Below are 16,242 nucleotides of genomic sequence, written 5' to 3' on the forward strand. Positions count from 1 at the left end.
ACACACAGTGGCATCCCCCAGACACTGCTGAGGTCCTATACCACATCATTAGCTTTCTAACAGGAATGGCTCCTTTGAAATACTCAAGGTAGCATCCCTAGCTAACACTGGTTGCTCAAGCTACAGAACATGCAGGAGCTGAGGTCACTGGCCTATGGGGGTGTAAAGTCTCTGTGTACATAGGGTGCACTGTGTGTGACTATGTGTGTCTATGGGAGGGTCTGTGGAAGAGCGGTCTGAGGGCTCCTTGGGTATGAGTGTGTGCGTATTTCATTTTCAATCCTTAGAGGACTGTGACTGAACAGCTCTTTATTAGATTTTTTTTTTTAATGCCTGCTAATGTCATTTTTCTGGGTTTTATTAGATTACTTTTCTCTTGATTATAAAACCTATCTTTACATATTAAACATCTATATCAAATTTTACAAAGGTATTTCTTTTTGTGCTTTATCTTTTAACTTTATTTGGGATTATTAAGAACATAAATATTTAATATATTTTATATATATTATATATATTTTTTCTCCCATGAAATTAAAAAATTTACTCATCTTTTCTTTCTACGGAAATCTTTATTGTTTATCCTCTTTACAAAAGTGATGCATGCTTGGTGACAAAAATGAAAGGGAAGTAAATTTAGGCAGAGTGAGTATCTACATGAATCTTCCTATCCAAGAACAAGGTCTCTCTCTCTCCCCATTTATTTTACCTTTTTTGGCCCTCAATGGAGATTTCTTTCTCCATATAGATCCTGTGTAATACTTAAATTTATTCCTAGGAGAGCCACTTTTCTTGATGCTGTTGGGAATGGGATCTTTTCTTTCATCATATTTTCTAATTGGTTGTTGGTATAAGACAAGCTATTTATTTTTGGTTGTTACTTTTTAACCACTCATCATTCCTGATTTTAAAAGTAAGATGGAAAAGATGTGTTTCCATGGGAAGATGCCGTATTGATTTCCCTCAAGGTTTTCTACCACGGCGAATCTGATGATACCTGATCCATTTCATTAACTTTGAGAGTTTTCTACATCCTTCTCATTACGATTTTCCTTCACTATGGACACTTTGATGCTGACTAAGTTGGAAGCTAAACCTGAAGGCTTTCCCACACACATTACACACATAGGGTTTCTTCCAAGTATGGACAGTCTGATGTATAATACAGTCAGAACTATAGCTGAACCCTTTGCCACACTCCACACATCTAAAGGGTTTCTCCCCAGTGTGGCTTCTCTGATGCCGAATTAAATGGGCATTAACATGGAAGGCTTTTCCACACTCCTTACATTGAAAGGGTTTCTCTCCAGTATGGATCCTCTGATGTACAATATAGTCAGAACTACAGCTAAATGCTTTTTCACATTCCATACATTTGAAAGGTTTCTCCCCAGTGTGGATTCTCTGATGCCTAGTTAGTTTGGCATTGATACTGAAGGCTTTCCCACATTCCTTACACTGATAAGGCTTTTCTCCAGTATGGATTCGGTGATGATCAAGTAGGTTTCTTTTAGAAGTAAAGCATTTCCCACACTCATTACATTCAAAGGGTTTCTCTCCAGTGTGAATCCTCTGATGCTGCATTAGTTTTGCATTAACGTTGAAGGCCTTTCCACACTCATGACATTCATAGGGCTTCTCCCCGGTGTGGATTCTCAGATGCTGCCGCAGCTGGGAGTTACACCTGAAGGCTTTCCCACATTCGTTACACCCATAGGGTTTCTCCCCTGTGTGGATTCTCTGGTGCTGGATTAACTTCCCTTTGACACTAAAGGCTTTTCCACATTCGGTACACTCATAGGGTTTCTCACCTGTGTGGATCCTTTGATGCTGGATGAGTTTTGCATTATTACTGAAGGCTTTCCCACACTCCTTACACTGATAGGGCTTCTCCCCGGTGTGAATGCTCTGATGCTGCCGCAGCTGGGAGCTGCACCTGAAGCCTTTCCCACACTCATTACACTCATAAGGTTTCTCTCCAGTGTGGATTCTCTGATGCTGAATCAATTTTGCATTAACACTGAAAGCTTTCCCACAGTCACTGCACTCGTAAGGCTTCTCTCCAGTGTGGACTCTCTGGTGTGTGATATATGCAGAACTGCAGCTGAAGCCACTTCCACACTCCTTGCACTGATAGGGCTTCTCTCCCGTATGGATTCTCTGATGCCGACTTAGACTCCCGTTGACGCTGAAGGCTTTGCCACACACCTTACACTGATAGGGCTTCTCCCCGCTGTGGATGCTCTGATGGGTGATATAATGGGAACTGGAACTGAAGCTTTTCCCGCACTCCACACATTTGAAGGGTTTCTCCCCACTGTGAAGTCTCTGATGCCAAATTAATTTTGCATTAATGCTAAAGGCTTTGCCACACTGCTTACACTGATAGGGCTTCTCCCCAGTGTAGCCATCTTGATGCTGAGGGTTACACCTGAAGGTTTCCACTAATTCTTCACATTTAAAAGATCTTTCCCCCGAATTAATTATTTCATCCTGAATAAGTTTTGTGTCAAAGCTGAAGGCTCTCTCCAATCCTATACGTTCAGGGGGCTGCTCTCCAGTGCTGATGGTGTGACACTGATCCAAGTTTGGACTCTGACTAAAGAAATACTCCTCCCCAGGGTTGCTGCCGTCTATCACTATTCCGTCAATGATGCTGCAGTTTTCTTTCTTTATGCTTCCTACTAAATGGACTTCCTGCTGTTTCTCTAGAATACAGGCTTCTGAAAAGTCTGTGTCCTGGGAAAAGTCCCTCTGAAGTTCAAATGATGTATTATGTTTTTCTTCATACATTTCCTTTATCAAATTATTGTCAGTCTGGACATCAATATCTACTATTAAAAAAACAGAAAACATAAAGTATCATGTAAGACCCATGTTAGAGAAAAGAAAAGAACTGTGGTAAAAGGAATAAAGAATCATAGGTAAGGGGCGCCTGGGTGGCTCAGTCATTAAGCGTCTGCCTTTGGCTCAAATCCCAGGGTCCTGGGGTCGAGCCCCGCATTGGGCTCCCTGCTCCACAGAAAGCCTGCTTCTCCCTCTCCCACTTCCCCTGCTAGTGTTCCCTCTCTCACTGTGTCTCTCTCTGTCAAATAAATAAATAAAACCTTAAAAAAAAAAAAAAGAATCCTAGTTATCAAGGGTCTCTTGAAAATCGCCAAACTAGGTCAAAGAATCTAAGGTTCATCCATAAGGTGGAATAATATGTAGCCAGTAAAACAAACAAACAAACAAACAAAAAACAAATCCATATATGTTGATGTGAAAATATGTCCAATATACACTGTTAAATGGAAAAAAAAAGCTGAGAAATGGATGTACGGTAGATTCCATTTGTATAAAGGAAAAATAAAATGGGCCAATATATACCTATATATTTGTATGTGTGTGCCTAGAAAACTCCTGGAAGAATACACAAGAAACTGAGCAAACTGGTACAGGAAGTTTGGGAGATTTTGTTCTCCAGTATGCTTTATACACTTTCTGTACAGTTTTGAGCAGGAACGATTTAAAAAGATTACCAACCTCTATGCAAATAACCAGTAACGTAAAGGTTAAATGTGACAGCAATGGAACAAAATCCTAGGTTTTATCCACGGGATGAGCATTCTTTCCATCATACCACACTTTACTCTGCAGTTTTTTCTCAGCTATCCCTGTGTCCTTAAGTCCCTTGTTGATAAAAATGGAAACTGCTTAAGAAGGAAAAGGCACAGGATCCAACATGTAGCAACACAGGATGGCAAGAGTTTACAGCACCAGGTGAAAGGGAAAGAACTTTTTTTTCTTTTCTTTGAACTTAAACTCATGGCTTTCCAAAATTCCTCCTTCCCCTTTAGAGAAGCCATCTTCTTCTCCTTACCTTTTCTTCTTCCTCTTCCCTCAATCCTGAAATTGGTTAGTCCCTAATGTTTTTTGTTTTTTGTTTTTTTTTTAGATTTTATCCATTCATTTGACAGAGAGAGAAAGCACATAAGCAGGGCGAGAGGTAGGGTGCCTGGGTGGCTCAGTCGTTAAGCGTCTGCCTTCGGCTCGGGTCATGATCCCAGGGTCCTGGGATCGAGTCCCACATCGGGCTCCCTGCTCGGCAGGAAGCCTGCTTCTCGCTCTCCCACTCCCCCTGCTTGTGTTCCTGCTCTCGCTATCTCTCTCTCTGTCAAATAAATAAATAAAATTAAAAAAAAAAAAAAAAGCAGGGCGAGAGGTAGAGGGAGAGGGAGGAGCAGGCTTCCCGCTGAGCAGGGAGCCTGACGTGGGGCTCAACCCCACCCCGAGATCATGACCTGAGCCAGGCAACTGAGCCACCCAGGAGCCGTTGTCCCTAACATTCTTTTTGGAATCCCTACAGTCCCAATAGAGCTAAGGATCTTTTGTTCCCAAATTTCTCAAAACTGATCTCAAAATGCTGCCTCTATTTTTCATCTCTCATCTCTCCTCAACCACAGGTAATAAGCCCCCTGCCCCAGTATTTCATTCTAATCACCCTCAAGAGACCCAAGTGACCTGGATTTCCCTAGCAAGCATTTTCAAAACTGTTGGTCTTTTCCCAATTATAAAAATAGTAGTCATCCCTAATATCAGAAAAGTACAAAGAAGAAAATTCAATTTACGTGAAATACAACCACCTAACAACTACATCTAATCTTCTGATGTATCTCCTCCCCCAAAGATTTTCCTTCCAATCATTTTTCTAAAAATGTTTTTATTCAAAATTGAAAATATTTTTCTTCCTTAACACTAATAATGACAATTTTCCATTATCTTTATTCTGTAAAAATATTTTTTAAATTGCTAAATAGCATTCCATCCTGCAGAGGTATCTTAAATTAACCAATTCTCTCTATACTGAATGTCTGGGTTATTTCCAACATTTTATTATATAAAATTATGATGAACTTTTGTGCATGCACATCTTTGTCTGTATCTCTGATTAGTTTATTAGGATACTCTAGGAGGGAATATCCAGACTATCAAGGACAAACTTTTAAAAGGCTCTTGATATGTATTGCTGAAGTACTTTCTGGAAAGACTACTGATTCACATTCATCCCCAAAAGTCTATTCCAGTTTGGTGTAGTCTCTCCATCAATATAATTGTTCTCTGTATGAGCCAGGGAAACTGAAGGAACTCCATGAAAAACTGCTTTTTGCTTATTTTCCTGCTTCTATTCTTGCCAGGACCTGTACCCCACCCCACCTTGTACACACCTTACAGTACAAATGATGTATGTCCTTCTTATAAGGGTCAAGGAGTTAATGACTTTTGGGGGTCTTCCAGCACGGGTGATAACACCTAAGGAATGACCAAGCAGGGCCGTCATATACGTTTTCTAGACCACTGACTCTAGACCTCTTGATGCCAAAACCCCCTGGCTCCAGGCAATACGTGCTTTATGGAGGACACCTGGACACTTGTCTTTGTTCTGACCAGTTCCTGGGTGTCTGAAGAGGACATGTACACCAGATCCCAATCCTCAATAAAAACCCTAAACCCCAAGCAAAGGAGAGACTCACTCTCTTTTCCTCTCTGAATCTCCCAAACACTCCATCTGCTATACTCTATCACTTATGCTATTCAATAAACTCTGCTCTCACTTCCTCCTGGCTCGCATTTGGTTTCTACCCTACTCAAAGCCAAGGACCCTCTTGGCTTGTCCTGCAGGACCCATTCTGGGTCCTTGGACCCAGCCTACCTATGTCAAGTGTGTTAGGTGGAGCATCTCTGTTTTAATTTGTATCTCATTGGTTTCTACTGAGGGTGAAGCTTTTTCACATTGATTAAAATCTGTACTTCTCATGTGGATCAAACACTTATAATCTTTGCCAATTTTTCTATACTAGTGACCTTCTATTTACCAAATCCTATGGTGTGGCAGATGCTACTGGTTACTTAACCAATATCCATTCTCCCTTTTTTCCTTACTAACACGTTCTCCAATTTTTTTGAGGTAGCAATAGAAACTACAGCTAAAAACTGTATTTTCCACACTCTCTTGCAGTAGGGGGTGGTCATAAGACAGTTCCAGCAAATGAGATTTAAACAGAAGTCACCGGATGGGCCTTCTGAAAGTTTTTTTAAAAGAGTCAACTCTGCTGACAAGGGCCTTGTGCCCTGTACCTACCCTCCCCTTCTGTCTGCTTAAAAGCCATTTGATTTCCTGCTCCAATTAACCTACACACACTAATTAATGTTTCCATTCTCAGTTTAGATCATGATGGTTATTCGAAAACTTCAAAGACTTCAGTACTGTCTGCTGACTATGGAATGAAATCCAGGCTCCTCTGAGGAGCTCCACAACATCATTTTTCCCCCCTTCATCTGGCTGAATGACCACATGAACAAAAATCCACTGAATCTATCTTTTTATTCTTTAAAAAAAAATTTTTATTTTATTTATTTATTTATTTATTTATTTGACAGAGAGACAGCAAGAGAGCACAAGCAGGGGGAGCGGCAGGCAGAGGGAGAGCAAGAAGCAGGCTCCCCGCTGAGATCATGACTTGAGCCGAAGGCAGCCACTTAACCAACTGAGCCACCCAGGTGCCCTGAAACTATCTTTTTAAAAAGAAGGATTCATTGAAAGGATACAAGAGAATCTATGCACCACAAATGCAGTAAGTAAATGGGAAATCACAAGAAATGGGAAATCATCTGGCAACTACTCTGCTTAAGCCAACGAGAAGCTTGCTACTTCAAGTATGGTCTAGGAACCAGAAACACTGGCAGAACCTGAGAATAGAAATGCAGAATCTTGGCCCTATGCCACACTTACTAAATGACAACATGCATATTTGCAAGACACCCAGGTGATTCACTTGCACATCATTTGAGAAGCACTGAATAAAGAGCACTTTCTCCCTTCCACCTTATTTCCCACAGCTTACTATATACAGCTGTCTCCTCCAATAAATAAATAAATAAATAAATAAATAAATAAATAAATAAATAAAAACTAATACTTCATTGAGCACACACTATATGTTAGGTATATTATTCCATTTTCAGGGATAAAAACACTGAATCTTAGAGAACTCAAATAACTGACCTGCTTAAAGTCACAACTGGGAAGTCATATAACTAGGAATAGCAGTTGGGATTGGACCTCAGTCAAGTCTACTTCAAAGACTGTACTTTTAACTGCCAGGCTATTCTGCCTTTCTGTATAAAAAGACTGTTAATTCTCTATCCATCACATTAAGTGCACAATGCTTAGGAAGTAGCAAGGACCCAAAAACAACATCCATTAATTCCATCTGAGAAAGGCAGAATTCCAAAATTAGGCCTGGAAAGATTCAGAATGAAAAAAGATCTGTTCTTGGAATCAGAAACAGCAAACTGCAAAAATAGTCAGGTCTCAACTGTACCTATCTCTATAAATCATCAGCATTTATTTAAATTTTACTCTGTACGGCTGGCTCATAAATGTGGCATGCTTATATGTTGCTTAAGTTGACCTTCTTCTTAAAGAGTTAAACTTTCCCCCATAATAGGCAACCTGTGTGTCCCTTACCAGTCCAGAGGCCCTGGGGGCCTGTTTCTGTTCCATCCACCAGTGGAGATGGGCCCCCCAGCTCACCTGCTCCCTCTAGTTGTGAGATCACAGCAGGTTTGAGAAGAGAAAATCCTGTTTAGGGGAAAAGAAATAGGAGAAACAAGTGAATAATCTCCCACAGATGAGTTCTTAAGCATCTCCTCAGATTGTCTTGGCAATGGGAAGGCAAAATAAGAGCGCTAGGGGATCCCATGCCTAATGACTATGGGAAAGTCGGGGATGGGGGCAATTGGAAAGATGGGGAGCTTGGAAGGTATATGTGTGTGGGGGGGAGGGGTCCTGAGAAGGTGTGGGAGGAGTTGGGAATGGCCCAGACTTGGGCCCAGAAGACCTCAAGATATGCAGGTCGGGTGAGGGTGAACCTGAAAATAATGCTGTGTGAAACAGTAAGTTTCTTTTTTCCACAGTGTCTAAACCACAACTTCTAGAGGGAGAATAAAGAGTGCACACCAGTCCCAGCCAAGTCCTGTACTGGCCCAAAAAGGGCTTGAGGTTCACCCTTCCCAGCAACCCCTGACTCAAGGGGGATTAGGAATCTCAGCCCCTGGGGTTCCCACTCAGTGAAGGATTACCAGAGACCCCACCTGCAACCTGTTAGGGGGCAATAAGCCAGGAAACCCCAACTGGCAGAGTCTGGGTCCCAGGGGGAGAGAGGCCTTACCCAAGGAGGCCACATTCCCATAATTCTCCAGCATCACATCCCTGTACAGGGCCCTCTGTGCAGGGGACAGGCCATCCCATTCCGTCTGGGTGAAGTACACAGCCACGTCCTCGAAGGTCACCGACTTCTGAAACAACAGGTTCCTGCTGCCCTAGGGCCAATTCCATGGCTCAGGCCCTAAGTGAGGGGCAGAGGGCAGTATAAGGGTTTGGGGAGGGAGCTTCTGAGGAGCACAGAATTAATAACAAGGGGAAAGGTTTGAGAAATAGCACCTGGAAAGTAAACAATGAAGAATATCTGACATCTCTCATGGCAGGGAACCTCATGCCATATTTTACGTTTATAAAAGATATCCTAAGTTGGGATGACAGAAAAAAAATTCCCATATCAAGTTCTCCCAAAGCAACTCCATTCTTTCAGTTAGGCCCTGTCCTCAGTGGCAGATGCAGCTCAGGACCAACCCACCAGCATTCCCACTTGAGATCTTGGCTTCTCCATCCTGCTCCCCTCACCTGTAAACCTCCAGCCACCCCCGGATAACAGCTATGGCCTCCATCTGGTCCAGCCCCCGTCTGTCGCCTGACTCCGGTCACTGCCCCTGCTACAAGTACCTCCAGCAGCTCAGCACTGCCCTGACTGGCTATGGTGGGGACAGCAGCCCATTCTGCTTCCAGAGGCGTCTTACTGAAAATCCAACATTTTCTGTTACCCTCTCCCATTCATGCCTCTCGTCCTTTCCAACTTTACCCAAGAACTCACTGTTTCTCTGCATCAGGGCTGATGGCTCCCTTTGGGCAGCTGCAGCCTCTGGTCGCTCTCTCTCTCTCTCTGCCCCCCTCAGTCTTTTGTAACAAACTTGGGGATGCACTGGCAGGGGTATGCCCTCAATTCCTCTCTGTCAGGATCTGTCTTGCTTCCTTCCACTGACCTCCACCCATCAACAATTCTAGTCCAACCTCTGGGTGAGTCTGCAAGTCACTCATCTGTGACCTTGGAACTTCTCTGAACAATATTAAATGCCTTCACTGCCGCCACCACCACCCTTTACCCTAGTACGTTGGCGCCACCTCCTGAATTCAAACATCCCCCAACAACTGTGCAGGAAATCTCAGCCAGAAACCTGGGGATTGTTCCTGACTCTTCCCTCTCCCTTACCCTACCCCCAGTCCTTTGACTCTCAACATCCTAAAGATCTTTATGTTAAACATTACTTGAATTGGATTCTTTAACAACTACTTTCCTTGATGAAGCCCACACCACACCTGGACCAATGGAATTCTTTCTGAAGTGGTCAGCTTCTTTTTGAATCACCCCTAAAAATTATTCCCTTGAAAGCCATCACAACTCTGACCACATTAACTTCACAGGTTGCACACATGTCACAGGGATGAGCAGTTAAGAATCAAACACCAGCTGTATGACCTTGGGCAAGGCACTCTACTCCCCTTTGCCTTCATGTCTTTTGTGACAGAATGAGCACAACACAGCACCTATCTCAGAGGGCAGGTGTCAGGACTGGGCGATCCATGCAAGGGCTTAGTAGGGTGCCTGCAGCGCAGCAAGCCTCAAACAATGTTACTGGAGTTACTGTGACTATGATTATTCCCAACCTGTAGTCCATGGAGGTCCATGGATGCGCTTCAGGGGTCCGTGAAGTCCCTGAAATTGTATGGAGAATTTGGTTTGCATGCTTATTTTCCTGCACGGGGGAGGGTCCAGAGCTCTTATCAGAGACCTAAAGTTGGAGCCCCTGCACCCAAGCCCTGAAAGCCTCTCCAGGACACAATGAGACATCCTGTCCCACAGGACTTCCTTTTTCCTTCTCCAGACCCCACTCCTCTCATCTCGCCGTCCCCACCAAATTAGAGGCACAGCCACCCTTTGTGATGATCTGGTCCTACTACTCCTCTTCACCTACAGCCCAGTCCCTGGGCATCCTAATGCTCTGCTATCCCCCTCCATTCACATCCATGCATGGAGCATCCTCCATGAGCAGCTTCTATGTCCCCTATTCACCCGAGGAGCAAAGAACCTCGGTGTGCAGACCACTTCACTCCTGCCTTCAGGGACGCTCTCTGGTTGCTTACATCCCTTCACATCACCACTCTTCCCACAAAATCCAGGCAGAAGCAAGGAGGGCCCCTCCAGCTTCCACCACAAAGCTCACCAGCTTCCCTTCTCAGTTTTCTTCAATGTGAAACTGTTCAGAGGAAGAGCTGAAGGAGCCACAGCTCACCTGGGGCCAGGCTGTCAGGAGCATGGCTGCCATCACCTGCTCCCCCTCTCAGAGAAGGGCTGGAGCTGAGGAAAAACAGAGAGAGACAAGTGTGAGGCGAGCCCCGTGCCAGGAGGAACAACACAGCCCCTCGCAGATGTGAGGTGCAGGCAGCCGGTGTCCAGATAGGAGTGCCGCGGAAGTTGCCACAGGAAGAAGGGGGCGATCCGTTCACTGGCTCAGTGGCCAGGACCCCTCCCAGCCATGGCACTGATGCTCATTGCCAGGAACCCTAGGATTTCACAATTCTGACACATGTCACATACACAAGAGCAGACATAAAATGTACTCAGGGCCTAAAGCATAATAAAACAAAGACCCACATAGCAACAATTCAGCTTAAGAAAGAGAACATTACCAAGATCTTGGACTTGCTTGTTTTTCTCTAAACAGGCATCACCCTCGATTACACTGCAGGAGAAGCCAGGCTGGCAGGGCTGTGGCCCCAGCACAGAGACCTGAGTCAGGCCCCTGGGAGCTGGAGGAGACAGCTTTTTCCCTACATCCTGCCTGCTCCCTCACACAGCTGAGTGTCCTCAAGAGCCCCACTATCTCTGTGGAGATCTTGGGCAGCCAGCCTCCCGCATGGCCCAGGCTTACCTTTGAGGTCCCAGGCTGCCTCCTCATTTTCTCCAGCCCTCTGATAGTGAAGAAGCCAGAGCCTCAGCTCCCAGCGAGAGGGGATCACTATATCATCTAGGGTCCCATGACCCAGCACGCCTTGTTCACTGTTTTCAAAACATTTGGACTGCTTATTTTCAGGTTTTTTACTGCTCCCAAAGTCAGTCTTGAAAATATGTGTTTCCCTAAAATATCATCCATGTCTTCTAGGATTTCAACTTGAGTGCAGAGTTGTGGAAAACACAGGTTCACGATTCTTTCCATTTCCTCCATATCTGGAGCCACTGTGCCTTTCCCACTTTTGAATATATGTGCTTTCTACACCCTTTCCCCTTTGTTAATGTTACGGATGAAACATGTCCCCCCAAGATTCATAGGTTGAAGTTCTATCACCCAATATGACTATATTTGGATATAGGACCTGTGAGGAGGTAATAAGGTTAAACAAAGCCATAAATGTGGGGCCCTACTCTGATAAGGCTGGTGCCCTTATAAAAAGGAGGAAGAGACCCCAGAGTTCTTTTTCCACCACATGCAGACACAGTGAGAAGACAGCCATCTGCAACCCAAGGACAGCCCTCGCCAAGAACCAAATTGTCTGGCACCTTAAACTTAGGCTTTCTTCCACCTCCAGAACTGTGAGAAATAAATTTCTGTTGTTTGAGCCATGCAGTCTATGGTATTCTGTTACGGTGGCCTGAGCAGACTAATAAAGTTAAGTTGAACAATGGTTTGTCTATTTGAATGTTGTTTTATTTTTAAAGAACAAATTTTTCTATTTATTTAGAACACCACTCTTTTCTATTTCCTTTTAGTTCATTAAGTTCTGCTTTCTTTGTTTCTTTAGCTCTGGAAGAGCTCCACCTCTGTGAGAGGTACACCCTCTGTTCCCTTCCAAATCCTCTGGTCTCAGTCCAGTGCCAGAGACTTTGACCAGCTTTGCGCAGGTATAACCTACCAATGCATCCTCAAGGATCTACACCACATATGGCTGATTCCTGCCCTGGGGTTTCTCTGGTGTCCTGTGAGGGACATCTGCAGATACCTATGGACACCTGCTAGGTCCTGAAAGGCAGAGAGGAGTCAATGCCTGTGAGACCACCTATGACTAACAGGGGACAGAGGTCAATGGACAAATATTTTCCCCTTCAGTCTCCTACATGAGATTCCAAGGCTCCTCAAAGATCCTGCAAGACTGAGCACCAGTTGCCGATGGACAGGCCAGCCTGACAATGCATCCTTGTATTGGCTCTCCCTCCTGTCTCACTCCCCTTGTCTTTCACTCTGCCTTTGGAATACATTCCCAAGTAAACTGCCTGCACACAAACCTCTGTCCTGCGTTCTGCTTTTGGGGGAGGCTAGATTACAAAAGGCTTTTTTCTACTTTTTTTTTTTTTTTTTTAAGATTTCATTTATTTGAGAGAGAGCAAGAATGAGAAAGAGAGAAAGAGCACAAGCAGGGAGAGCAGCAAGCAGAGGGATAAGCAGGCTCCCACTGACATCAGGCTCCCAGCCTGACTCAGGACTCGATCCCAGGACTCCGGGACCATGACCCAAGCTGAAGGCAGACGCTTAACCGACTGAGCCACCCAGGTTTTTTCTACCTTGTTGAGGTTGCATGATTTATTCATTTATTTTCATTCTTTCCTATTTAGCAATTAAAATCTATGAGGCCATAAATTTTCCCTCTGAATACACTATTTGCCACATGCCAGAGGTTTTTTTTTTTTTTAATATTTCATGTTTTAATTATATTAATTACATTTTATAGCCTGTCAGCAAGTGTTTTGTCTCTGACCACAGAATTCTTTAGGATAGTTTGTTGCTAATTTCTTCTCTGTTCATAATTTCTGGCTTTACTGGCTGGTGTTTAAATAACCTGGTCTATTCACTTCTGCTTTACAGATTTTGAGGGCTTCTTTTGTTGGCTGAAGTGTGAATACTTACAAAGAGAAACTTATTCTATGATAGAAGAACATATCATTCTATTTGAATCTAGTAAATCAACTCTACTAATTTTATTATGTAGCTATTTCTCTGGAATCCATGATTACTTTTACCTAATTAAACTAAGATAGCCAGTAAAGAGCAAACTCTCACAAAACACTGAGCCTGTATGTATCACAGACAAATCTTTTCAAGTCTTTGAGAAATGAGTAATTCCAACACTACTGAAACTGTAGGAGAGAAGAGCAAAATAAGTTTCCTGGTCCTTTTTATGATGCCAGCACAACACTGATACAAAAACCACAGGCCAGCCTCCTTTAGGAATACTGACAAAAAAATCCCCAATATAAAGGCACTGACTCCAATAGTTCATTAAAGTGACATACCGTGACTAAAAGGGATCATCCCACAAATGCAAGTAAAGCTTAATATTAGAATAGAGATTTGTATACTTTTCCACATGAATAGATCAAAGAAAGATAAACACACTCTCCACCCCAACAGATACCAAAGGCATTTGAGATAAAATTCAATACTCATGCTTACATTTCAAAATTTATGCCTTAGAGAAACCTTCATATGTCGAAAATATGTACAAAATTATTCATTATCAGTGTCTGAATACTAGAAAACTGGATACAACCCACATATCCATTAAGAATACATAAATAAATTGTCCTATCATTTTTAAAAAGGAATATTATCCAGCAGCAAAAATGAATGGCTCACAATTACACACAACTACACAGATGACTTTAGGAACATAATATTGAATCATACAAGTCCCAGATGACTACAGACACTACAATGCCATTTGCATAAAGCTCAAAAATAAAATTAAACATTGTCTACAGACATATTTTATCAGATAAAATTATTTTTATAAATAGGTAAGACTATGATTAATGCAAAATTCAAGACAGTTGTTACTTCTAGAGGGGTGGGAAGCTGGGAGCTGGGCTGAGAAGCAGTACTGGAAATATTCTCCTCCTTAGTGGGGTGGTGCGTTCATGGGTACTCATCTTACTACTATGCTTCTTAAATGCCATGCTAGATGCAGTCTTCAGTATGCATGAATAACATTTAAAAAACATACTTATCTCTATGATATGGAGTGATTTCCAGAATATACTGTCAAATGAAACAAGCAAAGTGCAAAAGGCAGTGTGCTACCTCTTGTGTACAAAAGAATAGGAGTATAAGAAAATACGTGTGTATCTGGTCATTTGTACAAGAAAGAAATAGAAAGGGGGCACCTGGGTGGCCCAGTCGTTAAGCGTCTGCCTTCGGCTCAGGTCATGATCCCGCGGTCCTGGGATTGAGCCCCGCGTCTGGCTCCCTGCTCAGTGGGAAGCCTGCTTCTCCCTCTCCCACTCCCCCTGCTTGTGTTCCCTCTCACGCTCTCTCTGTCAAATAAATAAATAAAATCTTTAAAAAAAAAAGAAATAGAAGGATAAATCAGAAACTAAGGAGAATGGTTGCCTCAAATATGGGTAGGAAATGAAAGGAGCCTGGGATGGAAAAGAGAATGAAAGGAAATAGAGTAGAAGAGATGAGGAGGGTAGTGCCGCTTCTGAGTTTGCCTTTTTGTTCTGACTTTCATAACCATGTTTCACATATCCAAATAAATAAATACACATATATTAAATTAACCAACCAGGATGGGATGGGGGTGACAACCCAAAAAGGAATACAAACAACATCAAATGAGCTTAACTATACTATATTTGAATAACATAACCACACTGAAGTGGGGGCAAACAAAAGAACTAAATAACTTTGGAAAGCAGTATTTTAACTAGGTACTATAAGGTTAAAAAGACCTCTGCCCAAATGCTTCTTGAGGATGCAGGATTTATTATTTCATTCTTTCCTATTTGGCAGTTAAAACCTGTAAGGCCGTAAATTTTCCTCTGAATACACGATCAGCCACATTCCAGAGAGGTTTGTGGTTTTTTAAAAAATATTTCATGTTTTAGCTACTATTTTATTATAGTATAATTTTCGTATAATTTTCACGACGGTATGAATGAGCAATTCTGGAACTCTTTTATGTGTGTTCTAGAACTGAGCAAATAAGTGATTACAATGTAGACATCATCCCCAAGTCACTGTCATCCCAACAGCCCGAGACGAGGGCCAAGTTACCTTGTGGAACTGCCAGCTCCAGAAGACAGTGCTCTCCAAAAGCCGGGCTGCTTCTACTCCCGGGTGACTGGGAGGGGCTCTGCTTTTTCTGTGCTCTCACTGAGCCCTGATTCACGACCCTACGTTAGAAGTCAGGGGCACACGGTCCATATTTGAAATGCATATGGGTAAGCGCCCCTGTACGACTGCAACAGGTCAGAAGACTCGCGATATCACAATCCACCTCACCCCTGCAAAGATTCCACCCACTGGCTGCGCCGACACATCTTCCCGAAAGGTCAGTGGCGTCTTCCCCGGAGACAGTGCGGGGCTTCGTGGCTGTGACAGGAATCCACGCTTCGCCTTCCAATTCGGTCACCAAGTCCAAAACGGGAATCTAGGACGGGCGCAGTCGGACCGCGGACCACCGCCCTACCCCCTCCTCCAGGAACTGGAGGCGCATCCCCACCGCACCCACAGTTACCGGCCAGGGCGCCGCCCCCGCCGGCCGCAGCCCCACACTCACCTCCGCCACCGGCGGCACCACCGCGCAGCCGGAAGTGCGTCACCAGGCCGCGGCCGAGTCTCTCTAGGAGCCGCGTTGCTCCCTCTTGTTGGTGTTCCGGCCCCGCCCCTGCAGCCCGAGTCTCAGTAACCGGGACGCCTGTGCCCCGCGCCCTTGTCCTGTGGGTCCCGGCCGCAGGGCCATTATTCCTCGAGGTGGGCTGGGGAAGCACCAGAGGGGAGCTGGATTCACCCCCGGGGGTGGCGCTGGGGATCTGTATTTTAGTAAAGCTGCAGGTGCAACCGGATTTGGGAGTTTCCGGCCCGGGCCTGTGCATCTATCACAGGCTGTCACACCGAAGGCCGCCTTTTTGTAACAACTATTTCCTGGTGACCGCTTTATTCTCCTGTCCTGAAATTCACAGATCGTGACTTAGAAGTGCATAGGTAATGTAAACAACCCACATTTTAAAAACTGATGAATGGATAAGGAAGTTGTGAGATAGGTAGATGATCGTAATATTGCTCAGCCACTGAAAGAATGAAATCTTGGCC

General features: G+C 43.9%; 1 protein-coding gene across 13 annotated transcripts; it reads right to left on the reverse strand.

The window, feature by feature from the left end:
- Positions 1–552: 552 nt before the first annotated feature.
- On the reverse strand, positions 553–15,679 carry ZNF23 (zinc finger protein 23). 13 transcript variants are annotated; one of them, XM_035024821.1, is made up of 6 exons: positions 15,205–15,676; positions 11,089–11,216; positions 10,450–10,514; positions 8,214–8,340; positions 7,511–7,624; positions 553–2,834 (listed from the first exon to the last, which is right to left on the reverse strand). In XM_035024821.1, exons 3-6 carry the CDS (start codon positions 10,480–10,482, stop codon positions 1,042–1,044), a joined length of 2,067 nt encoding a protein of 688 aa, XP_034880712.1. In that variant the 5' UTR covers positions 10,483–10,514; positions 11,089–11,216; positions 15,205–15,676; the 3' UTR covers positions 553–1,041. The 13 variants fall into 13 exon arrangements, with proteins under 13 accessions (XP_034880712.1, XP_034880716.1, XP_034880721.1 ...); XM_035024825.1 differs by adding an exon at positions 9,824–9,872 and having other exon boundaries at positions 10,450–11,216; XM_035024830.1 differs by adding an exon at positions 9,824–9,872 and having other exon boundaries at positions 8,214–8,390; positions 10,450–11,216.
- Positions 15,680–16,242: the final 563 nt, after the last annotated feature.

This window comes from Mirounga leonina, unplaced genomic scaffold (genome assembly GCF_011800145.1).
Source record: "Mirounga leonina isolate KUSES-001 unplaced genomic scaffold, KU_Mleo_1.0 Mir_180, whole genome shotgun sequence".
Classification (NCBI taxonomy): Eukaryota; Metazoa; Chordata; class Mammalia; order Carnivora; family Phocidae; genus Mirounga; species Mirounga leonina.